General features: G+C 48.4%; 1 protein-coding gene across 18 annotated transcripts in view; it reads right to left on the bottom strand.

The window, feature by feature from the left end:
• Positions 1 to 26,191, bottom strand: part of PHF21A (PHD finger protein 21A) — a 204,878-nt gene that overhangs the window by 15,188 nt on the left and 163,499 nt on the right. For 16 of the 18 annotated variants that reach the window (XM_075545816.1, XM_075545817.1, XM_075545814.1 and 13 more), the window contains 5 exons: positions 21,927 to 22,130; positions 16,607 to 16,858; positions 15,406 to 15,495; positions 10,085 to 10,378; positions 2,598 to 2,696 (listed from right to left, as the gene is read on the bottom strand). In XM_075545816.1, the coding sequence (XP_075401931.1) occupies positions 2,598 to 2,696; positions 10,085 to 10,378; positions 15,406 to 15,495; positions 16,607 to 16,858; positions 21,927 to 22,130 (939 nt within the window). The remainder of the gene's footprint in view (positions 1 to 2,597; positions 2,697 to 10,084; positions 10,379 to 15,405; positions 15,496 to 16,606; positions 16,859 to 21,926; positions 22,131 to 26,191) is intronic. The other 2 variants (XM_075545830.1, XM_075545829.1) reach the window with 2 other exon arrangements.

Genomic DNA, 26,191 nt, shown 5'->3' with positions numbered 1-26,191 from the left:
GTTAGTTGTTAGGAGGCACACATCTATAAAATTATTCATGCTACAGTTTGGTCTTTAAAAATTCTGACGCATCTTCTCTGAAAAAACACCAAATGGCGGATGATGCTGGTGCAGGGGAGGGCCTGGGGCCCTGGGGTGGGAACTCTTGGCAGCTTCCAGAGAGGCTTCGGCAGCAGCTTGCGAGGAAGGCTTGCAAGGATGTGGTCACGGCTGTGATCATGGACGAGGTCGCGGAGCTCGCAGAGGCCAAGCCGAAGGAGTGGCTTCCTGTCACTAAGCTGGCTCTTCTGGTCAAGGACATGAAGATCAAGTCCCTGAAGGAGATCTATCTGTTCTCCCTGCCCATTACAGGGAGTCTGAGCTCACTGACCTCTCCCTGGGGATGGCCCTGCTTTTGCAGAAGCTGACCTGAGACGGCCAGCGGATCAGGTTCAAGGCCTTTGTTGTCATCGGGCACTACAACGGCCATGTTGACTTGGCTGTCAAGTGCTCCAAGGAAGCCACCACCGCCATCTACAGGGCCATCGTCCTGGCCAAGCTGTCCATTATCCCTGTGTGGCGAGGCTACTGGGGGGGAATAAGACCAGCAAGCCTCACACAGTCCCCTGAAAGGTGACCGGCCGCTGTGGGTGCATGCTTGCATGTCTTATCCCTGCCCCCAGAGGCACGGGCATCGTCTCAGCCCCTGTGCCCAAGAAGCTGCTGCTGATAGCAGGAGTGATGACTACTACACTTTGGCTAGGGGCTGCCCAGCCTCCCTGGGCAACTTCACCAAGGCCTCCTTTGATGCCCTCTCCAAGACCAACAGCTATCTGACCTCTGACCTCTGGCAAGCCCGTGTTCACCAAGTCTCCCTACCAGGAATTCAATGACCATCTTGTGCAGACCCACACCAGATTCTCCTTGCAGAGGACCCAGGTTCCAGCTGTGGGTACCACACGGTTGATTTTATATAAAAAATAAAATGAACCGAACCGCACCCCCCAGACCTACACCCCCGCACACACCAAAAAAAAATCCTGACATCTTATCTTCAGTCTTAAAACTGTCGGTCTGGACTGACGTTACAGATGCAGGGCCTCCAAGGCACTGCTGTGTGTAGGTGCATCCTGGCGCAGGTCATTTGAGAACACCCTCTAATGCGGTTGTCCGAACCCTGAAAAACAATGCTTATCTCTTACTTAGAAAACCTCTGGAGAGCCAGAGTACTTCAGGAGGAAACGTGGTCTTGAACTCACTGCTCTTTTCCACACTGACCACTGAAATGGCACGTTTCGTGGTTGTCAAATTAAATGTGTTTAATTGATGTCTTCATGATGCCTTCAAAGCTTAATTAAGACTAGAAGGCTGACCATCAACATTTCTTTGTTAATAAAGAAGAGCGTGGGTTGATACCACGTGTACCCATTTTTAATCAAGTAACGGCACCCCTTTTGGCCATTCCTATACAACTTGTCAGAAAATAATTGGAAAAAAGCCAAAAATCTCTTCTCCAGTAGAATAGACTTTCAGTGATACTGAATAAAATTTTTTTCAAGTAAGTTTCCTTTATGTATATATCACACATAGAAAAAACACACACACACACACCACCACCAGCACCACCAACACCTCCAATCTAGTGGTTCTGTCTGTCTGTCCATCTGAGGGGAAATCTTTGCTGGTACACAAGACCGGCCAGCTGGTCCACACTGCTCGACAAGAGACTCCCTTTAGTTTACAGGAGCTGGCTCTATTTTCTGTCCTCCAGCAAGATTGTCATTAGCTCTGTGGCTGGTTTTATAAGTTTTACTGCAGTCTGTGAGGCTTGTTTTTGGTTCAAGTCTTGGTCCCTTCTTTGGAGATAAGATTAAAATTTAATCTATTTCTTATCAGAAAGAATCCTATTTTATACTCATTTTAGAAAAACCTGGACAGGCTCAATAAATCACTGCTTTTTAAAAAACGGCACGAAGCTTTGATGGCCCCTGCGTTACGTGGAATGCACCAGGGACGCAGGGAAATGGCTGACAGGTTCAATAAAATGCAGCGCTCAGGCAGCCGTCATCCTGGCACCTCGCCACACTCTTCACAGGTGCCCATGGCAAAGTCTCACACCCAGAACCCTCCCTGCGCTCTCCAAGGTGCAGCACCGACCTTCCTGGGCTCACCCTACTTCTGAACGTTTGAGCTCAGAACTTCACTGAGCTTTGGAGGCCCCGATTCCCTTGGGATTTAGGGATCTAATGGGACACAACTATGTTTACAACAATGTCCTTTTCATAGCTGCGACTGGTAACACAAACAGAGAGCAGCGGAGTGCACTAGACCCTCACAGATGCCGGCAGAGAGAGAGCGGACATGATCATCGAGAGGGACGCAGAGCTGTGAAAACGATCATTCAGCCGACATTTCAAGTTTGTCCAAACAATGGCATTCCAAAGCTTTCTTAGGAGCCAACCCCGTGGCTGTACACGACCATCCATCTTGTGAGGCCTCTAGGGGGCTTGCCTTGGGCCACCTGTGTTGGCCACGGCACGACACCAGGAAAGGCTCCCTGAAGAGCAAGCACGAGTCCCAGATGGAGTGATGGTGCGGGGGGGAGGGGGGGTGCCCACCTGAGGGTTCTCTTCCCGCCTGGGTTTGGGAGCAGCAGGTGGGGTGACGGTCCGGCTCTCTGCTTGCTTCTCGTCGGTTTCCGTGTGGGGTTTCATGGTCTAGGAGAGAGATGAAACAACACTTCAGAATGCATCTTTCTATCAAGCGGGTGAAACAGCAGCCTACTCATAGCCAACAAGAACGAAAGGAACATATTGGAACTGGAGGCTTATTAATAACGAAATTAACATGATGGATTTCAATTTTGGGTGGCGGTGGTGAGGGTTGAAACATAAAGCGTCAGTTGGTGTCCCCAAATCTCCTAAGTTATCCATAGTAACTTGTAAAAACAATTGTACAAAAAGGAAAACCACGGCGTAATTCTTCAGTATAAAAATGAAGTCTAGGCAGCCTTCGCCAGTTTGTGCTTTTTACTGCCAGCTGTGGGGGGCGTTTCCCAGAAGCAGGTCCACTGCTGAACAGAGGGTCACGCCCCAGTCCACAGCAGGCTTAAGATCTGGACGATGTAAAACAAGCCTAGTGTGCACGCTCTTCTACTTAAGAACAATTTCTTCATCATCTAAGAGAGGGCGCAGAACGGCCCTCACTTCCAGGATCTCACACATCTGACTGCGTCCTCCATCCGAGAGTGGCTCAGCGACCCGGGGGAGCCATCTCCTAAGAGGCGGACTCCTGAAGCGCCTCAGACCCTTCTCCCAGAAGCACTCATTCACACCCAGGGGCACCAGCAGCATCTCCCCCTCAAACACAACCTGCACTTGTGCAGGCTACGGGCGTCCCCGTTCTGACTGTGACTCAGTAGCTAATTCAGTCGATGAAGCCTTTGTAAGCACTGAGATGATTATTAGAAAAGCAGATGTAAAACCGTCAGTATCAACCTGACTTTACAAAACACAGCTGCTAATGGTCTTTACATCTGGCAACACGTAATTACATGCAGGAGAATGCAATCGTCTTGATTCGTAACGGGCAGGAGCCAACTCAAAGACGTCACCCTAAAAGCAGGACATCACAAGCTCTCACAAATCATTATGCTGTGACATACTTTACTAGTTCGGAAGAAGGGACACGGCCCCAAAGACCTTTCCCTTAGTTTCTCGGTCCCCTCCCCACCCCCACTGCTTTCATCTTCGTGCAGCTTGCTCTGTCCAGAGCTTCGTGAGCTCATCCCACTGCAGCCGACCTGACGAAAAGCTCCCTTGGAACTGGTTGCTTCTAAGGTTGAAGACGACACTTGGTGGCAAAGCCCCTGGAGAAGAGCAAACTAGTTACTCTCCACGACTGCTGGTCATCGTGCCACTCTGACTGACAGTCTCTGAGGCTGTACATCTCTCCTGGAGTAGACAGCATCACCTCCTCCTACAAAGTGGCAGGCGGGTTTGAACTGCCAACCTTGCAGTTAGTAACCGAATGCCCAAGCCACAGTGCTCCCAAGGTTCCTTTTTCCTCCTCCCCATAAGGAACTACCAAAGGAGCACTGTCAGACAAGCGTTGAGCTGCCACCCGCAAGGTCAGCAGCCCCTGCCCCCCGCCCGGCGTCACTCCATGGAAGAAAGCGGGGCTGCCTGCTCTCTGGAGCTCCGCAGCCTCAGGAACCCTATATAAGTAGGGCTGCCATCAGTCAGAATTGACTGGGTGGCAAGCAGGCTTAAGGTTCACATTCCTCTCTGATGCAATATGTGATAAAGAATACCTAAGAGCATTAAAATGTATTAAAACGGGAGCATCTCACTCTGGGGGAAGCCAGTTGCCGCATCGTAGGCAGCACTATGGAGAGCAGAGGCCCATGTGGCCGGGAACTGGACCAATCTGACTGACAACAGCCAGTGAGGCCTCCAGGCCCACTTCCAAGCACGTGACCAAGCGTGGAAATCGCTCCCCCAGCCCAGAGTGTCTCTGAGTGGACTGTGGCCCTGGCCAACCACGTGGATCACAAACTTGGGGGAAACTTTGCGCCAGACTACAACCAGATTCCTGATGCTCAAAAAATGGTAATGTTTGCCGTTGTACGCTCCCACTAAAAACAAACCCACTGAAAAGTGTAGGCCGGGCATCTACCACTATGGAAGTGGGCGAGCACGATGCTCCCAAAACGAATCTTTCCACTGAGCAACTATGGATTCTACCAAGAGATGACTGTCAGGACCAGGGTCTGTGGCCCTCTGGGATCTAATAAAAACGCGTGCATCCCGACTGGAGACTCTGTATGATGGGCAAGCTGCTCCTCAGGGTCTCCAAGACAACATCGTTACAGGAGCAGACAGCCCGCCTTTCTCCTGAGGACTGGGATCAAACCACCAACTTTGCAGCTGCCTAAACCACCACACCACCAGAACTCCTAACAACTGGGGGGTGCTCCCTGAAGAGACTGCTACATCTCCGTAAGAAAGTGCTGTGGGATTTTGCTTACCTGCTACCAGACCCTGTTCCCCAGACTGCCAGTGGCCCTGGAGATGGTGGCCTGGGTTTCCTGTGTGGCATGGTAGTAAGAGGGGAGGGAAGACAGAGCTTGTAACTCATGGCTCTTTATTTTGACTGGTCTGGGGACTCCCTGACCTTTATTTGACCCTGCAGGGCTAAAGTGGTTTTCCATGTGGCACCTGATGAAGGCATGTGAAGACCAGGAAGAGCCCATCAGCGAAGGCTGCAGAGGAAGATTCAGGGGGGCTACCACACATGCTGGGGAATCGGAGCGGAACGCCTGAGCCCGCCGTTGGACACGTGCTCACAAGAGCCCTCACCTGGCTGTCTGGCGAAGGCAGAGCTCTGGGCACATGGCTGTTTAAGAGTGGCCCGGGCTCGGAGTCACTCTGCAAACACCAGAAACGCGTTCGTTTCAAAATCTACTCTTCTTTTTGGCTCCAGGCGCTTAAGGAAATATCTATCTGTCAGGTCGCTGGCTGACTCTGACCATCGAGATAATCAAATACTTCAGGGAGCAGGCTTTTTTTAAGTAAAATAAGATCTAGAAAAGTCTCTAAACTGATGGCCAGAGCTCTCAACAATCAAGAGTAAACGCCCTGAGAGAAAAGAGTGATTTTCTAGAGTAACCACATTAAAATGTTTTTTGTTTTTTTAAAAAAATCCAGCTTTCAACACAAAAATTCCAAGTCAGGACATAGACTCAGGGCAGTGTAGGCTATTCACAAGGGGAAAAAACCAATCTGTCTCTGAGGAAGAACAGAACAATGGGTTTGCTGTACAAACACTTGAAAACAACTGTATGAAATATGCTCAGCGAAGCAGCCGGTCTTGGAAGACAGCAAGCAGAGTGCTCCTTCAGTGGGAGCAAGGATGGGGAGACTGGACAGCACAGTGGGCATCGTGGAGGGGAGACAGAGGAAGGGGTCCTGGGCCGGCGGCTGCACATGGCGGGCTGACCATGACACGGACCATCACAGTAACGGCTGTGGGTGGCACAAGGCGGTCTATGTCCTCCTTGGCACTCAAGGGCATTTGAATTTGTAGCTCCTGGTGTTTGGGTATTATAAAAACAGAATCTGAAAGCTTTGGCCAACCTAGGGCTAAGTTAACCATTGCTGGCTGGAATTTCAGAGGCATCTTCTGAGACTGGGCTGCATGGATCGTCAAAATTAAAAACAAAAGTCAAATCACTAACCAAACCACTGACACACATCCCCCAAAACCCACTGCCACTGCATCCACTCCGACTCAAAGACGCTACAGAAAGAGCAGAACTGCGCCAGTTCCCAAGGCTGCGAAATTTACACAGAAGCCACGTCGCTCTCCCACGAAGTGGCTTGTGGTGTCGTTTGACTCCTTGGTGCTTTAACCCCTGCCGCGCCAAGGCTTCTGCCATCAGTGAGTCATGTCCACTGCAAGGCAGCACAAGTCCACCGTTTGGTCCCTTAGGTCAATATCCCAAAGGACAGCGCCATTATCAGAACGGGATGGAGGTGGGAGTGAGCAGTACAAGGTTCCCATGAGGAAGACTGAAATATGGGAATACTACCCTGGCTTATACGAGGGAGTACCCCAGAAAACCTGGAATTTTTTTCCAAAGCGATGTATTTAATTTTTTTTTAACAAAACCACCTTATCACCTTCAAAGTACGCTCCATGACACAATACATTTGTCAACCATGCGATTCTATTCTTGGAAACATTTTTCAAGCTCATCTGTTTGCGTGGCTGACACCACCTCCCTCATTTTTTTCTTCATTTCTACATTGTCAAATCGCTGTCCTTTCCCGTCCCCCTCCAATTGTGGAAACAATGAAAATGAAATGGAAAAACCTGTGCACTTGAGTTTTCCCCATCATGCCATCGGACATGTCGGCTGTGTTCAACCTCACAACAGTGTCTGCGGCATTTTCCCGGAGCAGGACACAAAATTTCCCAGCGCATGCTGTTCTCTGAAATCGGCCCTCATATTCTAAGAGGTCTTTCTTTTAAGAGACCACTCTGTAGTCCTCAAGACCTATCTGTAAGGAATGGTGGCAATGTAGCCATTTGCCGCAGAAGCTTCTCCTGGGGTGGGGTGTGTGTGTGGGGCGGGGGTCGTATACAGAAGCCTTTCTTGCAAGTCGGGGTTGGGGTGGAGAGTGGAAAACTTCCTCCTGAGCATTATCTCTGGGTCAGTCACAAGCTACTGACTTTTAGCCAGGGCTGTGAACCAGTTCATTCCGGTTCAAGCTCCCGCTGAGATTCCATCACACACCAATCAGAAGCGACATTTTAATAAGAATCACGTGGAGATTTGTAAGAGTCCTAGAAGGATCTGGTTAAAATGTCCATCATCTCTGATATAATATACTTGGGGAGGAAAGGCAAATTCTCAGCAGGTGGTCCAACCGCAGGGAACTGGTTTTAAGGCCAGCTTAAAATGCTAACTGACACCGCTTAGTCCGGTTTCAGAGCCTGCTGGCGATGACAGCACCAGCGGGGAAGAAGGTAGTGTGGGGGCTGGCTGACTTCATTCAGTTCAGAACAGTTGTCTCCGGGCTCAGTGCTCTTCAGACTGCACACGTCTGGTTTTCTCAGTCACAATGCAGTGTGGCTTCCATGAAGGTTAGTTGAGACCAGGGCTCCTGATCTAAGATGGCTCAGGAAGCAGGCTCTATGTCTATGGCAAACAAAGTGGGACCAGGGTGGTAAGTGATACTGCTTTCCCCCTTTCCTGTGCCAGTACGGGAGGCTTGGAACCTACACAACTCCTTTCCCTGGAGGCAGCACCCCTCTGTGCCTGCTCTGCAGTACTAGACAATGAGCTCCCTGCGGGTACAGGATAGGCCCAGGCACCTCTGTCCACAGACACCATTTACATAGCACAGCAGCTGGCCCTGACATTTATTCAGTGAGGAGTTCTCACTCCAAAGGAGATAGTTGAAAACAGAAAGGCACACAGGTAACCTAGTTGTACGAAGACTGTGCACACGGATTCGAGGACTCTCTAAGAAGGTAGACTACTTCTGTGGCTAAGTACGTATTTACACTGCTTCACCCTCGGCCAGTACGAGAGTGCTCAGTGGCTATAAATGATGTCTAAGGAAGAAGAAGGTTAGTAGCAGGGTCTGAAGTGGGAGATTCTGAGACTGAGTCTGCTGCAAAGGGCATTCTGCTGTCGGAGCTTGGCAGTTTGTCTTGGGCCTGAAAAGGCCAACAACATGGATGGGGCATGCAATTTATTGATGAAAACGAATTCTTTAAAACCCTTAAGAATTCAACGGTTACCGTTTTGTGATATTACAATGAAAACAAATCTCTAAGAATATGTAGGGGCAGTGATGTAGAAAGATACTCAAGAGCTCTTAGGGATGAGGGCAGCATATGTACAAACAGGCCTGACTCAATTGATATATGGATTGTGAGGAGTTGTACGAGCCCCCAATAAAATGATTAACAAACAAACAAACAAAAAAGATCTAAGTGGGAAAAAGCAAGTTATAATATGAAAGCATATGTGTTTTTTCCCTTTAAAAATGTGTCTGAGCACATGCACAGACAATAGCAGGAAGTCTCCCCTTCACCGGCAACAGCAAGCTACTCAGCGTTTACTCTGTGGACTGTGGGGAGGGATGCTGTCTGCAATAACCAACACATGTATTGCCTTTGTGATTTAAAAATTAAAAAATGAATTTAAATGAAACAGAAAACGGTTTTCTCTGAGGAAGGTATTTCTTTAAAGCAAACAAACCCTACCCCCCTCCCCACAACTTTACCAGAAAGGGTCAATGAGAACTAAGCCATCTGAAATGTTTTGAAATCATATTTTTCGGGGTTCCAATGCTCCTCAAGAGTTTCTTCAATGGGCTTAAAGGATCATGCAGGCAAGTGACCTCCAAATGCCTGCCCCCAGAGCCGCACGCGCGCCTTGTGCTCCTAAGATTTTACGATTTAAGTTCCACTGCAACTTCGTGAGTCGGAAACTTCGAACATAAAATGCATGAGCAGCTTAGTTTCCAATGGTCCTCAAGAGTACGTCTCAGGGTTTGTGCTGAACGTCCCTAAGGCACAGAGATTGTGGTACCCAGCTTCTTCGAGGCCAAGGTCTACTGCGTTTACGGGCCACATGGGGAGCGCACTGGGTGCTCTACCCAGAAGGTTCCTCTCATCAAGGCCTAGGCAGCAGGAAGTCTCTGCTCCCCACCATCTGGCCAGCCTCTCTGAATCATGGCCAGCCACCCAGAAGCCAGAGTCAGGGCCACCAGAGACTATTTTCAGATGAGGGCGAACTCAGGTCTGAGCAAACAGAAATAGGTCAATGACTTTGTAAAGCAACTTTCTTGACTGACAGAGGGTGGGTTTGTTTTTGTTTTGCCCCTCTGTCCAGACGCTCCCCTTTCCCCAATGGGCTGTCTTGACATCGGACAGGGTGAGGGCTTAGACCCCCTTCGTTATTTTACAGCCTTTTCTGCCAGAGGCCCTCCAGTGTTTTCAGAAGTAGTAACCTGTATGTATGTATTTATTCTCATTTCTAAACTAATTTTTTAAAGACCATTTTGGAAGACGGGATGGAAGTGTTTCGCATTTGAGCTAATTAACATGCCTACATGCTCAAAAATTAAAAGATAGCTTTTAGAAACTAGTATTTTTCTCTGGCTCTTCACTAGAAATATCTTTGCAATACAATTCCTCTCCCTGTTGTGCTTATTCTTCCTGACCGCCCGCCACAGAGGACATCCTCAGCCGGATTCCTATTGGGCCAGAATCGAATATGGTGCTGTCTGTTTACTAGCTCAGCTGTTCTCCACGGAGGCAGTGGAGGCTGTCTGTGGAATTCTGCTACAGAACCAGCAGGGGGAGCTCGCTCCTACAGGAATCTGAACCCCTCTATAAGAGGATGGTGGGGGAAAGTGACCCAAGAAACTTTCTGCAGAAAGAATGGCCTTTTTGCAATGTGGATGAATTGTCAGTGGGTAAGTCAGGTCACTAGCCATCGTGATGAGAAGAAAGGCCCAGCCCAGGCTCTCTTTGCCTCCGTGGCAAACCTACTGCCCAGAGCAGGTGCGCATTTGGCCCATACCTGTTTCTCAAGGCTGGGCTTGCTAAGCTGCACAGTTTGAGGTCCAGCAAGTCTGGTCCCTGGAGTAGCTATCACAATGCTGGTGAGCTGGGCCATGGGGAACGTTTTGGCTATGGTTGCTGTCTGCCCATTGACGACACGGACGGGGTGGATGGAATTCTGGGACGTGGGGAGGGTAGTGGGGGTGAACTTGGTCAGCATGACGGGTCTCTGGATAAGTTGAGGAGCTGCAAGCATGGGAGGAGGTGCTGGGGCGATAGGAATGTTATTCTGGGCCACAGGCTTGGGTCGAACCTATGGGAGAAAAAGAGAGCAATTATTGAGTTACTTAAGGAAACTTCTCAAGCCCTCGAAATTCAAGACATGGCCAAATCTTCCACACTAGACACGTGAAATGTTATTTTAAAACAATTATTAGTAAAGGTATTTTGGCATTATTAATAGAAGATTTTAAGGGTATATAATCCTGGGGAACCTCTACCAGCTTCTAGGGTCTTAAGATGGCCATGGAAACAAGGCATTGAACTGGTTCGGCCTGGTTCTGTCACAGGTGAAGAGGCAGTAAATGAAATGAACTGGAATTTGAAAAATGCAAGTAAACTGGAATGTTAGCCAGAACAGGGAAAATTAAGGGTCAGACACCCTGCTGGAAAACTTAACCTCTTAGAAAACAAAGGCAGCGTGCAAGCTGCATAGTAACGGAATCTGTGGCTGGCCGACTGAAACAGTTGTCCCGGTTCAAAGCTGGCTGCCGGCCACGCGGCCACCGTCCTTGTGTGTTCTTCACAGGCCTCTCCTCTCACAAGCACCTCTCCTCCCGCACCTGCCTCCAGAAAGGGTCAGGTCTCGTCCACGTTTCCCATTCCAGGCCTTTGACCTCTAGCTTTCCGGTTCTCGATGGCCTACGTTTTAAACATTTGGGTCTGCTCTGGTTTCACTTCATGGGCCTGCCTAAACACAGTTCTTCTGACTCCAAGCCTTTCCTTAGCTCGCTCCTGTGCCCCATGCTGCCTCTTCAGGCTGAGGTCAAAGAACTGGATGAGCCACCTAATCTCAGAGACTGCCCCCACCAGGACCTGTGTCAATATGGTCGTGACACTGTTAAATTTGAATGCGGCAGTCTAAACTTTTGCCTACCCACTTCCTAACCATTGCTCATTCCGGCCCCGTGGACGCCCTAATGCTCCCTGTTCCTGGCACTCCTTCTCTTGGTCTCCTCGTGGGCTTATTCTTTACTCTGTCCAGTGTGTGGGCTTCTCAGGATTTTCCCATGGAACCCCATGCCCTCTACACACAGACGATGCCCACACTTGTACCTCTGGACTAGAGACAATTCCTGACCTGCGGGGTCACATTCACTGCCCGTTATGACACTGCTCGCTACTTGCACTTCTGCCATGAAGTTCAAAATCAAAACATGTTCAAAACCCATTCATGTTCATCCTCCCGCTCTCTTCCATTTGTAAACTTCACGGTAATCCTTGACTCCTCCTACTCCACCTTTAGTTCCTAAACATGCCTCCATCTATCCGCTTCTTTCCATCTAACTGTAACCATCCCAACTGACATTGAACTTACTCAAGTGTAACAGAAAACGGTGGCTACAAATCAGAGGTTGGGTGAGGGGGGCGGGGTCAGCCTTGTCTGGGTTCAAATCCAGGCTTGGCTAGCTGTGGAGCCTCAAACACCTTACTAGATGTGGTAGTTACATGACTTCAGGTGAACTTGAGGACATATCCAAGCGTAGGGGGGTATTCAGCCTGTCAATCAGGTCACAGCCTGACGGCGCCTCCTTGTGGGTATAGCCTTCTCATAAGGAGGCCCTGGAACCTCCCCACTCTGTCTTCATCCTCCTCCTGGCTGACCAGGACTGCAGCCAGAGCCACGGCCATTGGATCCGCAAGACTTTGTGCCCACAAGCCTGTGATGTTCCTGCATTCTACATCACTGCATGATCTGAAGAAGGATTTATGGACTATTATCAGACTTACGGACTTGAGTTGGACTGAGCTGGGATGTTTTCTTGATACATAATTATGAACTTCTTGATATAAAGCTCTCTCTCCCTCTTTTAAAATATTAAATACTTTTATGGGGGGCTCTTACATCTCTTATCACAATCCATACATTCATTTATGTGTCAAGCACATTCGCACATATGCTACCATCATAATTTTCAAAGAATTTTCTACTTGAGCCTTCAATATCAGCTCCTTTCCCCCCTCCCTCATGAACCCTTGATAATTTACATGATTTTTTTTTCATGTCTTACACTGACTGATGTCTCCCTTCACCCACTTTTCTGTTGTCTGCCCCACTAGGAGGGGAATATATATTGGTCTTTGTGATTGATTCGCCCTTTCCTACCTCTACATGCCCCTAATCCTCCTGGTATCTCTTTTCTCTTTGTTGGCCCTGAGGGGTTTATCTATCCTGGATTCCCTGTGTTGCAGGCTCTTATCTGTAGCAGTGTGCATTTTTTGGTCTAATACAATTTATAAGGTAGAACTGAGGTCATAATAGTGGGGGTAAGGAAGCATTAAAGAACTAGAGGAAATTTGTATGTCTTATCGGTGCTATACTGCACCCGGACTGCCTCATCTCTTCCTTGTGACCCTTCTGTAAGGGGATGTCTAACTGTCTACAGATGGGCTTTGGGTCTTCACTCCATGCACCCCAACCCCCATTCACATTGGATATGATTTTGCTCAGAGTCTTAGATGCCTGATACCTGATCCACACAGGCTGGTGTGCTTCTTCCATGTGGGCTTTGCTGCTTCTCAGTTAGATGGCCGCTTGTTTGTCTTCAAGCCTTTAGGACCCCATATGCTATATCTTTTGATAGCTGGGCACCATCAGCTTTCTTCACCACATTTGCTTATGCACCCATTTTGTCTTCAGCAATCATGTCGGGAATGTGAGCATCAAAGAATGCCGGATTATTAGAACAAAGTGTTCTTATGTTGAGGGAGGACTTGAGTTGAGGCCCAATGTCCATTAGCTCTTTAATTCTTAACATAAGGATATAAGTACATAGATCTATGCTAAGGTGACCAGACATCCCGATTTTTAACAATTTTCCCCACATCCCACGGTGTTTTAAAAAAGTCCCAATTTTTGGAAAGAATGCACGACAAGCTAGGGTATGCGGTTTTCGGCTGCCATGTGGCTATTTCACCAGGATATGAGTTTTATCAATGATGTCCCGCTTTGCCAGTGTTAAAATCTGGTCACGTTATCTATTCCCCTCTCGTTATATATATTTACAGATGTTCATGCCTGTATCTAGACCTCTATAAATAGCCTTTGCCTCCTGGTTCTTTCCTGTATTTCTAAAGCTCTCGTATAGGTATATGACTGTCACTGGACTGGTTTTGCTAATCAACCCGGCCTAACACACTCGGCTTCCTCTAAGCCAAGGTTTTAAACTTGCTGCGTCGTCACTCTACGGGGAAAGTCCATTTTCCTCATGCACAAGAATTTTGCTTTTAGTTTATTCTCTAGCTCTGTTCCCCTGGAAACCGGTAAGGGTGAGGATGTCAACTATGTTACCAGGCAACATTGCTCATGTTAAGTAAAAGTGACTCCTATTTGTACATCGAACCTGAACTGTAAGAACTACAAATACTTGATGTGAGGCCTTGAGTTGGGCATCTTGAGTGGAGCAACGCTTTTAATTGGGCATCACCTTTGCAAAACCATGAGCAGCTTGCCTATGGAACTGCTGCAAGACATTCTGCACGAGGCCCCCATTAGCGTGGCCCTCTGACCTTCCTGATGAAGAGCTAAGCTCTTTGTACCTCGGCCATCTCTGGACGGCTGTACAGACTGCTACCGTGGCTGCTGTATGGACAGCTAGTGAAGAGGACAGTTGGATGCTGCCCTGCTGTGGTTTCTGACCTCCAATGCTCTAAGCAGGCCGATGCCCAGTCTAGTAGCCCATGACAGTCTTGTGAGTCTGAATGTTTAGTTGGGTCTAAGCTATTCCTGTGGTGCTGCAGAATCACAGCAGTAACCAGAACTCATAGAGACATAAAAAAGTATTACTAATTTTTAAAAATCAAACAATTCTTTATTAAACACAAATATGAGGCTATTGTTTTTCAACATTCCCTCCCCATATAGATTTACAGATACTTCTAAGAGTATCCCTGTAACCCTTGCCCCCCAAATTCTGTGCTCTTTGACTTACACCATGCTGAAACGTCAATTCTGGCACCCTGAGGGACGCAAACCCTGTCTCATAAATGTTCCCCGAGTTTGGGGGACAGAAAAATACACCCGAAGGAGCAAGGCCCGGGCTGCAGGCTGTCCTCAGTCATCCTGCACTTCTTGCACCAGGTCCTGTGATTGGCTCACTATGTATCTGCCACTCCGACGTTACACTATCAGAGGGCAAAGAATTGTCTGGCTTGAAATATAACTTCCCTACAGGGCTCAGCCTAAAAGATGACACTGAGAAGAAGTTTAATTTATCTGCTAAATTACTACGATCATCTTATCTCATGTGAGCACTGCCCATCTCCCCCCTTCACCCGTTCAGAAACCACTTATGCTGCAGACCACAAAGTCCTCTCTACTCCCTCTCCACCTGAACCCTGGGGTCCCGAAGAGAAACGCCCAGCCTCTCGACTGGGTATGCCAATTGGCATTCTTCCACGAGGCTGGTGAGTGCAGCCTAAATGCTAGTAGAACACCCTCAGAGGGTCTGGGAAGGCAGAGGGCTTGGGCCTAGGTAGCATGTGCCCCGTGGAGACCTCTCACCCTAACCTTTACAGGTCAAGCTCAGTGCTTAGGTGTGATGCTCTAAGCCACCACCTTCCAGATTACAACAGAATGGTTTTTACGACTTTAGTTATGGCCCCTGTTCTCTTCCCTAATTTCTTTGGGAAATACCAAACTCACTACCACAGAGTTGATTCTGATTCACAGGGACCCTATTCATAGCAGCTGGTGGGTCTGAACTGCCGACCTTAGGTTAGCTAGCAGTCCAATGCTTACCTAACATATAGGAAGTAATGGAAAAGTGTTCATTTTATTTGCTCCCTCGTGCCAGGCAGATTTTGGCCAAATCCTTCTCATAGGTTAACAAGACGAGGTTTATAACGGTGTTGTTGCTTTTGTTTAAATCCAGGTAACTTTCCTTTGCCTCTTTCCCCGCAGCTAAGAGGCCCTAATGATAATAAGCTTCTTCCAAGCACAGAATTCAGTAGCCGGCAGTTTTAGCTGAGTGGGCCAATCTCAGTATGGCTCCTTAGGAAAGCACCCAGAAGATTGCTGTCCCACCGGACCCGCCACAGGGTTTGTCCCTGCTTACTCACCTGGGGGAGAAAGTTTGGGCGTGGAGTGAGTCTAGGAGGGGGGATAAACTGTGGTACTTTGATGGGCTGGGGAGGTGTTGCCTGAACCTGCTGAAAGACAGAAAGACCAATCACACAGAGAGGAAAGCCCACTGTTCAGCATCGGGCAAAGAATTTTCAGCAGCACTGTTCTGTGATTGGACAGTATTTTCTACCAGCCTCCACTGAAGAACTAAAGTCACCGATACAGGGCCCTTTTACTCCGCCTTCCCGGGCAACGTCAGCCCACCGCCATCCTCACCCGCCTGACCCCCAAATCACCATCCGCTTCCTCTGAGAGCGCTTGCTCTTACAGAGTTCAAAAGTTAGAGGCAGGGTCCAAAGTCAAGTCAAACATGCTGCCTGGTCCAGTGGGCCTTTCCCTGATATAAGAGCGTTCTCTAACGGCGAACATCTTCATTCCTACAGAGAACGTCCTAAGGCTTAGCAACTGGCTGTTGGCCTCGGAGGGCTCCTGGGTAGGGGTGGAGCTTCACCTTACTACTCCTTGGCTTCACTCATCACTGGGCATCAATCAGACACCAACCACCATTTTAAGAACAGGATTTCACTTCAAAATTTGGATGTATTTCCCTGAAGCTTCAGAGAACATCAGCTTCTACATGGCTTGACACCCCGGAAACCCGAAGAACGATGTCTTTGTTCAAGGGTCTTCCCTCCCTTGCACCCTCATCCCACTCAATGCACCTTGGACATGAAAACTTAAGACATTTCTTAGAATATTTTGAATATGACCCCCACCAACTACAGTACCTCCTGGGTGTGATCAGCTTAAAGAAAGGGTGAATAAAATGTGTAATAAAAGAACTAGCAGAGAGCTTTCCCCAAAGCAGTGATGTAATGCAGCAGCCAAGGACGGAAGCAGGGAAGACTGCGGCGAGAATGAAGGAGAGGGAATGAGGTTCATGCCTCCGTGAAGGACGTTTGTTCTCCCAAAGCCAAGTGCACTTTGACTTCAAGTCATGCATCAGGACAGCCCCACAGTTATTAAAGCAGATGGGGGGAATGGCACGGTCCCTTGTAAGCACCGAGGGGGGTCCCATGTGGAAGGAGAGTGACGGAAGCTGAGAAAATCCAGCAGGAGCCTAAACGGCCCGATTCGACAAATGCATACCCTGAGCCCTCTCGTGCGGACACACATCATTAGCAGCTGCAGGCTTACCAGAGTGACTGTGTTTTTTGCCACGATTTGGACAGCCTCTGCCCCAGGCCCAGTGACCTTACTAGACGTCTGGAGGTTGACCGGCGTGTTCTGCACATCAGTGCTGAGCACAGCCTTCTGACTGTTGATGGCGGTCACCATAGCAATGGTAGGTCTCTGGCCCACGACAGAAGCAGGCATGGTCGCAGTTGCTGCTTTCAAGACGAGAGGTAGTGTCTTTGTGGTGATCATCGAAGCTGTGGTTACAGTCTTCTAGGAGACACAGAGAACAGGCATTAGCACATGGAAGCGGGATCCCTCGGAACAGCGTTTTGCTAAACCTCAGAAGGACATAAGGCCCCGATTCTCACCATCAATCAAGTTTCTCTCTATAAAAGCGGGTTCTTTTGTGTACAAAGCACACGTCTTACTGCGGGAGGCAACCCCGCTTCATTCACAACGGGCACCTGCAGGCGATTACGGACACGAGCTCTCAACAGTGAGTGGAATGGTGGATGGAAACCGTGTGCACCTTTGACTTCCTGTCTAGTCCTTTGCTCTCACGTAGAAAAAATGTTAAAGCTGAAAATCAATGCGGTACATGTCATCTCTGTCCTTAATTGCCACAGGCTCATCAATGTGAAGAATGAATGGCACATCATTCTGGTTGTCTGCCTCCTGTGACACTGATATCGGGGGCCGGGCACACTCTTCATTTTCTGAGTATCAAGCTTGAGAGGCAGAGGCAGTCAATCCCAAGCCCCAGATAACGAAACATATTAACCGACTAGTTTAGCAAATCATCAGCAAACACCTCAGTTTCAGAAAGCCCGAGAGATCAGAGGATGAACTGAAAGGAGGGCTTGCGGGGCGTCCGACATGCTACTGCAGCCCTGAAGCTGGGTCTTAATTTGGAGGAGTCTGTGACAAAGAAGGGGAGATAAACACCCTGTGGCCCAGAGGGCAAATCCAACTGCTCCTTACCAAACAGACATCTCAGGAGCACGGAGCCGTTCCGACTGTCCTCATGCCCCACGCCTATCCTGCCTTCTCCATGCTGGTGAAGTCCAGCTTGCCAGCCACGGGAGGAGATTTCTATTTAAGTACATCAAACCAAACCTGGAGTCCTGTCACTGCACATGTCACGTTTAAGTCTCCAACAGCCACACTGGACGGCGGAGAAAAGCTCGTGGCAGAGAGCCCCAGTGGGCACCGCTGCTCTGGCCAGTGACAAGTGGTCCACGCTTTCCAGAACAGATCCTGGCAACTTCTCCCAGCACTTCCTTTCAGTGCCTGTGCATGTAAGTCGCTTGGTTCTACGTTCAGTTATTTCCTCACCCAGCATCTCATCTTTAAACACCTTCTTTAATCCTCCTTTTACCCAGAAACTTTAGTGACCTGGCCGCATCTTTCCCACCGCAGCCTAGTCATCAGCAATCTTCACTGCTGCCTCCAAAGGAGTCACTGGACTTGCTGCTTCCTCATCCGGGCAACATTAGTGGCTTATTTTCCTTGCCACCGTGACCTCAAATGTGAAATGGGAATGGTTATTTATCTGGGGGAGGATATGTAATTACTCTCTATTAAAGATGAAACCCAGTCAAAGTTAAATGCTCTTTGTCATTGGAAATGTTGTTGTACTAGTGCGTGGCACTAACAGCTGACGTGACGTTACGTACTGCTAGTGGGTGGGTTTTGACTCATAGTAGCCGTATGGGGCGGAGCGGAAGGGCCCCTTTGGACCCCATGGCTGTAAGTCTCAGGAGGAAGGGTGGGCAGGCCCATCTTTCTTTGGCAGTCGCCCTGTGGTTGGCAGCCCAACGTGGACCCAAGGCTTCTGAGTTTACACTATCAGCCATTTCAATTAAGTGTTTTTAACAAGTCCTATCATTCAATTTAAGGCATTTAAATACAAAGAAATTTGGAAAGAGGAAGTCACACCAGATGGCATTCAATTCTGGTGCCACTGTGGGTTGTGGAAGGAAAGTTCCAGTCAGCAGAACCCACTGACATGGATTTGAAAAACAAAACAGTTGTGCATGGCGGTCCTGCCTTCAAAGAGGGCAAGGTGTCTTTTTGTTTGGGACCTCCCTGCTCCCGGTGAGTCAGTATCAGTCTCTTTAGTACTGTGTGCTTCAGCGGAACCATTCCGAAGACTCTCAGTATCACCTAGTTGATACCGACTCTGGAGCACTGGTATCGAGATGCAGGAGGGAGCCTAGGGTGTTGAAATCGAATGAAAGCGTCTGAGCTGGTCTGGCAGGAGGGAGAGAAGGCACAGAAAGGAAAGGTTATGGACCCGGGCTTCGGTCCACGGCGCGCTGACAACACAGGCACCTCCGAGAGGACCTGGTGGCTCCCAGTCTCGGGAAGGGCTCTGGAATCTTCACAAAGCCCAACTCGCAGGAGCTGGAAACACTAACAGAAAAATCCTTTTTCGTTGTTTATTTTGTTAAGGTGTTGTTGACCTGCAGAGCACGAGCTATTGATAGTAAAACGCGGGCCTCCAACGCACAGAGCAGTGCGGACAAAAGCCGGCTACCATGGACTCGAATTAACCTCCCTTTTAGATGGCTTGTTTTCATTGCTTAAAGGCACGATTTTAGTTTATTCATTTATTTTTGAACATTCTATTGTGGTCTGGGTGAAAGTTTACACAGCCAATTAGCTTCCCATTCAACAGTGTACACACATTTTGCTTCATGACAGGAGCTGCAAGCCCCTCAAGTGTGCAGGCTGTTTTGTTCTTTCATTTGGAATGAAATGTCACTGTGGTAAACGCAGACCCCAAAAAGAGAAACCCTTTTGTCGCGTAGGGCCTATTTTTTTATTTGATATCATAAACTGTGTTTTTCTTCACGTCTGTATTGCACCACAAAAGATCAGGGCTTTGTGGAGAGAGGCTGCAGGGCGTTGCCTGTAGTCAGGTTGGAAACATTTCTAAATACCTAGACAGAAAAAGTTGGAATTAGCCAAGCAAAGGGACCTGGTCCATCCCCCACTTGAGACTTCCTCGACGCCTCCGAATAGGCTAAGCCAGGGGTCTGGAGTAAACACTGATTGCTACCTAACTGCTAACCCTTTCTGAACTAATTTCTCTTAATTGAGGCCACCTCCACCTCCCATGCGCCTTGTCTTCGTCCTCATGAACCTCCTGTGACTCCCTCTTCTGGATGCTGAAGACCAGCACCGTTGCTGTGCACAGACTATCTTCCCGCGGGCCCAGGCTCCAGCCACACAAGTCTGCGTGCCCCTTGCCAGGCGGTGCAGTTGCTTTTGGACTCCACCCTTTGGTTCCTACTGCTCTCTGAACCCCCGCTCGTGGGCTGGCCTGGCCCACGTGCCGGCTCCTCGGTGGAGGCGTTCTTGTGTTTCTCTTCCTAGGACTTCCACCCGACCCACGTAGCGGTTGGCGTCGCTCTCTCCGTGTACAACAGTGTGGAGACAGAAACCCTCTTATCTGTGAAGTCTTAGCTCTCATTGCCTAGCGCGGGACTTGTACGTAGTGGAGGCCCAATGCATAGTTCCCGAGCGCATGACAACATGTCAGCGTGAACTCTAGGTTCTAGGGTTCCTCGAGGGGGGCCCCTGCTACGACCTCTTTATTTATCAGAACCTAACTCACAGAGGACGACCAGGGAGTAGTGACAGACAGTCTACTTTAAAACACAAAACCGAACAAAATTAACCCAAAGGAGTTTTGTTTTTAACATTAAACGTTTGCATTAGGCAAAACAAAACAAAGGGCGATTCCATTTATCAGGCAGGCTACCATTTGGAGCGATGCTGCCCACTGTTTGGGGGTAGTCTGTGGACCTTCCCCACGCACCACGGCGACAGAGAACACCGATTACTATGGAAGGAGGCAGTGATTGAATTGTCTCTGATCTGTGTCACTTGGAATGTTACCTGAACAGAAAGTTTCCATGGGCTGAGAGAGAAAACTCCAGCATACAGAGAAACAATGCACTCTACCATCTCCTTCCATGATGATGCTGTGTGATGGAAAACCGCATTTTGGATAAGGAGTCATCTAAGCTGGCTGTGTAAAAGTCAATGAAGGCAATCTTTCAGGGACGTTAGAGTCTGGCTCGGGGAATTTTAAAAGTCAGTCTGAACACCTCGTTTCCAAGTGCTCTTGGGGTGGGGACTAGGGTAAAAAACATGTTGACCCCTTGAAGATACCTGACTTACAACAACAATTTTTCTTTTTACCACTCCTCGGCATTTTATGTAACTTTAGGATTTCATTCATTCTTTTTTAATTGAATAGCAGCCTAGGAGAATGGCTAGAGGATAATTTTTTCCAACAAGAACATCTGTGTTCAAATCTTGGCTCTACCGCTACGATCTTCGGTGAACTCCTTACTCTTTCTGGGCCTCTGGAGATAGAAACAATTATACCACCCTCCTGAAAGGGCAGGGGAAGCATTACATATGTCCCCTATGTGAAGCAGTTAGGAGAGGGCTGGCAGGAGAAAACGCTTATGTAAATGTTAACTCGCCTTAGTATTAAAAAAATACTACTAGGCACATTGAAAATAAACCACATACAAAGTGTTTACCGATTGCTGCTCCAGCACCAGAACCATCCACAGTCACTGTCACGATCAACGACACCCTTTCCTCTCAACCTGTGGACACAGCAGGCTCTGCGTAGCTGAGTGAGCGGTGGCCACCGAGAAGACAGCGGGGTGCGTGCCTCCACGGTACCACAACGAATGTGCAGGTGTAAGCGTGGATCTTCCTGACATGCGCTCCACAGCTTTCGATAGCTTTATAAGTGGTCCGTAACCCCAAGGAGCAAGACCCCAAAATTAGGTTATGGTCATAGACCTGAACATTTTGTTCCAATTAATTATGGAGATACAGTACCCTTTGCTTGCTCCTTTCTACCTGCTCCCAAGGACATTGATCCCGCTAGAGGTCCACTCCTAATGGCTAAGAATCTCCCCCCACCCCCTACCCCGCATCTAAAAAATAAACAAAACAATTCTGGGAGAGGTTCAGTGTCAGAGACCTTTAGAATCAGTACAAATTTAAAACAGACACTCAAAATAAGACTTAATTCTATTCTAGTGTAGGGAAGCAGCTGTTCTCGGTTACGGAATCCCTCTTCCCGTTTCTTTGGACAGGTAGAACACTCATTTGACTTTTGTTCCTTAATTATGTTCTTTCCTTTGGTCACTGAGTTTCAAGCGACGCTTATCCCAACCGTAGCAGAAAAAGTAACTAAAAGCATGCTACGTTAAGAGAGTCTGAAATAAGACCCCGTCCTAGAGGAGCAGTCACAAACCCTTCTCCTGTGTAAAGCAGCCTGCGATGCTCCCCCCCACGTTACCTGTGAAGCGGTCAAGTTGGGCGCGGGCGTCGCTGACTGCTGGGCGTGGTGGTGGTACTGCTGCTGTTGCTGCAGCGGCTGTAGTGGCTGCTGCTGTACTGTTTGCAGTTTGTTTTCAGACTGTGGCAATGGCTGTATCTGGAACTTGTCTGGCTGTTCTTGCTTGACGATCAGGTTCTTCCGTAGCTGTTCAACTACTCTTTTCTAGCAAAGAAGACAGACCAAAAGGCAACCTGTTAGGATACTGTCTGGTCAGCAGCAAAGACATACAGCGCACTTCTACGCTCTAGATGACATTGGTCAACTAGCCGCTCCTTAAGTGGGTGACAGCTAAAACGAACACATATTCTACCTATGAGGAGCTCAAGGCACTTAGCGGGCACTGCCGTGTAAAACACACAGCATCAGAAATGTTTTTCTAGATAAAGGAAAACGGCGGCACACAGATAAAAAGAGGAGCTAATGGCGATCACATAACAGAGTCCAGACTGCTGATGAGGCGGGGAGTATGGTGCAGTAGTGAAGAGCAAGACTTTGGAGCTTTGCCTCCCAATTTTCGAATCGACGCTGATCTGGTGGTAACAAAAACACTAGTGGTACTAACTTTTATTAATCAAACATCAAGCTACTTATCCCAGTTTTAAACATTAAACAGATTTTTCAACAAACTGACAAATTGACAGTCTCAATTATTACCGTGTATAATCCACATACAGGACTCCTTTGCTGGGGTAGAATCTAAGAAAATGCGTACATTTGTTTAGGCAGACTAGAAGACTTAGCTGCCTGGGATGAAAATGTAAAATTCTTGAAATGTTCTAGACCTGGTTCAATCTTACTGGCTGTGCCTCTGGATGCCACTGCTGTGTAAATAATAAATTTCAACATGTACTGGTGCACGAGGATGGGGACTTATCTCGCTCACAACTGTCGCCTCTATAGCTACAACTATGCTGCTGAGGGAACATGCTGGTCTGGAATGGGCTAAGGCTGAATGAAGGCCCCACATGGTTCTGGGGGATGTACGCTACCCACTCGGGGCCAGGCTGGGGCTCTGCCTCAGTGGCTGGGAGCGAGTCTGCACATTCACACAGGAGTGCTTCAGCTCTGGGCTGTTCCATGCCGCATGCCTCAATTACTCTGCCTCCTCTGGTGGATGGAGTAGGAGAAGCCTTGAAAATTCACCTCTACACCCATTTGTCCTTTTAATTAATTTTGTGTTTGTATTACCCTGGAGGTAGTTTCTACAAAACTTTGGAATCTGCATCTCCCCCCCTTAAATATTTACCCAAAGAGCCAACTGCAAGCAGATTATACAGTATAACAGAAGCAATTTTTGTTGGAATTTGCCTTCCTGTACCGTTTTTTGTTGGCTGAAAAGAATGATAAAGATGTGTTTTACATTGTCTCAAACGCAGTTTGTATTGACTTAAAGGTTTTAAAAACCTATTATAAAATAAGTATTTAAAATAACTTTTCCCCAGCAGTTTTACTGAGCTCAGCAGTTTGGAAAGGGGGTGGGGCAGCAGTGGGGCCCAGCACTCTATCCTAGTGCTTACTGCCCGGCTAGGCTGCCATAACATTTAACAAACTGAAGTGCAGAGAGGGACTCCACCCAGACACCCTTATCCCAAAGGGGCTCAATCTGGGGGCAAGAACATCCACAACACAAACCGTGAGACCTGCCAACAAAGAAATGCAAAGGCCAAACAGCCCAGGACGGAAGTGACGGACTGCGAACTTCTCTCTGGCCCTCACGCTGATACCTAGAGGCTGGGAAGCGGGGCAGGGTGGGGAAGGAATGAGCAAGGGGTGCAGGCTAGGGTACTAAAGCCCAGAGGCAGGCTGAGGAGAGCGGGAATCAGTAATCACACGGCACCCCAACTGTCCCCCACCCCAGGACCAGACATAAAGGCCGTGGAAGCTGGCAGACAGGACGCAAGATCACCATATTTGCCAACTTCCATTACTCCCTGAGAGGCATGAAAGAGAGAGAGAGGTTGGGCCCTGAGCAGGAGGGCTCACCAGGCTGGAGGCATACAGAGCAGGCGTTCTTGCTCTTGTGTGTGAGAGGATTGTGTTCTCAAAACTAAGCTTTGGGGGAAGCATGGAGGCTCCGGCCACTTAACACCTATCACTGTGGCTCAAAAAACCGCATTTGCACTCCGCACACACGCTGTCAGGGAGGGCTGCCAGTGCGTCAGTGGGCTTTGCCAAGTGCCACCATCTTGCTGCTCTCCAGTGCACCTTGCTCATCCAAGCTGCAGGGGGACACTGGCTGGCTTCAGAGGGAGACAGACACACTGTTTTACAATCCCAGCTTCGTGGTCGAGTTCCCAATGTCCTCCCCAAGAGCCCACAGGAGGTGAGCCTGCCTTTCACTAGTGTGTATTTACACGCACAGATCTCTGTTGGTCTTCAATGAAGGCTACACCGGCATAGACAGTCTTAAGAGTTCCAAAAATATTCAAACACGAGACCGACCATTAAATATGGTGAATTATCTTGGACTGTCAATCTGAAGCTCTGGGAAATGGCTAAGTTTCACAAACTGCTTATCATTTACTATCATATGTTACTGAGAGTGGGGGTGGGGGAGAACACAGGGGGAAGGTGGAAAGGAGGGAGAGAAAACTGCTAGCCTATCATCTTTTCCACTTAATATGCTTTCTATAAGCAATAAGACAGTGTGCCAGCCTGGAAGGGCTGTACCTTCAGTCCATCTGTCAAGGACTGCTCCACAGCCTCCCAGTCCCTCAGCGCTCCCATCAGGATGTTTCATCAGGGCCTGCTCAGGCAGAAGAGCTCACGGAGCCTCTGACACTCCATGTCATAACTTCCGAGCCAGGTAGTCACGCTGATCAATACTGTGACATTCAGCGAGACTATCAACATGTTCGCACGACAGTCAAGACAGATCCCAAAGAAAAACACAGAAGTTTATGGGTCAGATGCAGCTGAAATTGGGTTCCATCTTCTGTGACCTAAGCTAATTGGCCAATAACAGATGGGAGATGTAGCGATGAAAGGGCAGCTTCTACCCCTCCAATCAACCATCAGTTCAAAGAACTCACATCAGTTTTAGAAAGCTTCACTCAAAAATAACTCCAGGCACAAGGTCCTGCTCTCTACCGCCGATGTCTCGCTTTCCCAGGGCTGGTCACTGAACTTGCTGGTACTCGCTGCTGCATCATCTGTTTTCCAGCCGCAAAGGGAGGCTGTACCTCTCAGACATCCTAACCCAGAAGCGCACGAAGATTGTATTCCAGGGGCCAGTCATACCATCGGAATAAACTTTCACCCCTGACACTGGAGTTAACAGAGACTTTTCACAAACTCAGGAAGCCAAGATGAAATCTTACTCATATTCCTGCCCAAGAAGCAGCAAAACCTTTGCAGGTTTTCAGACTCACAAACTGCTGAAATGAAACCAGGGAGAGGACACTGTATGTGTGCAAAAAAAAAAAAAAAGCTAACTGTGGGGAATCTGTATTTGTTGATGAAGTCAGAATTTTTCCAAAGAGAAAAAGCAAACTCTTTCTGCTGCCCGATGAAGAAGATAGCCATTTTGTTTCCAACACCACCATCCACGCAGACTGAGGATGCAGGTGGGAGACGTGGCAGCAGTCTTCACAACGATGCTGCGCGGTGGCGGCAGTCCAGTCCTGCATAGCATGTGTGTGTAAAGGCAATAGAGAATAAACCCACAGCCTCGGGGCTGATTCTGATCAAAGTGAACCTCGGCAGGGTTTTGAAGGCTTTGTAAATCTCTAAGGAAGCCTCAGCTTTCTCCTGTGGGGCAGTTGATAGGTTTGAACCACTGTCCTCACGGTTAGCAGTCCATTGCTTATCTGGGAATGGGACCAGGGCACCTTCACATTCAAAATAGGTTCCCTCTTCATGCAGTCAGTGAACCGCAATGGGAGGCTATGCACAGAGGTAAGAGAGGGATCTATTCCAAGGGAGACACACACAGCAGAATGCTGACCCCCCCCCAAAAAAAAAGGAAAATGGGCCGTTGCAACAATAAAAATGCTCTTGGCTAAAAACAAATGTGTCTTGTTAATCTTGTCAGGTTATTAGAATGTTTTCCCCAAATGCTGTGATATTCAGTTTTGGGGTTAAAATTGGAAAAATAACCTTTAACTTCTCACCCGCTTTTTAAAATGCCACCTGCTCAACAGAGGTGGGTCTGCTATAACCTCATCTAGATCAGCGGTTGTCAACCTGTGGGTCGCGACCCCTTTCACAGGGTCGCCCGATTC

Source organism: Tenrec ecaudatus, chromosome 4 (assembly GCF_050624435.1).
Source record: "Tenrec ecaudatus isolate mTenEca1 chromosome 4, mTenEca1.hap1, whole genome shotgun sequence".
In the NCBI taxonomy this organism is placed as follows: domain Eukaryota; kingdom Metazoa; phylum Chordata; class Mammalia; order Afrosoricida; family Tenrecidae; genus Tenrec; species Tenrec ecaudatus.
This window is presented reverse-complemented; position numbering and strand designations above follow the sequence as displayed.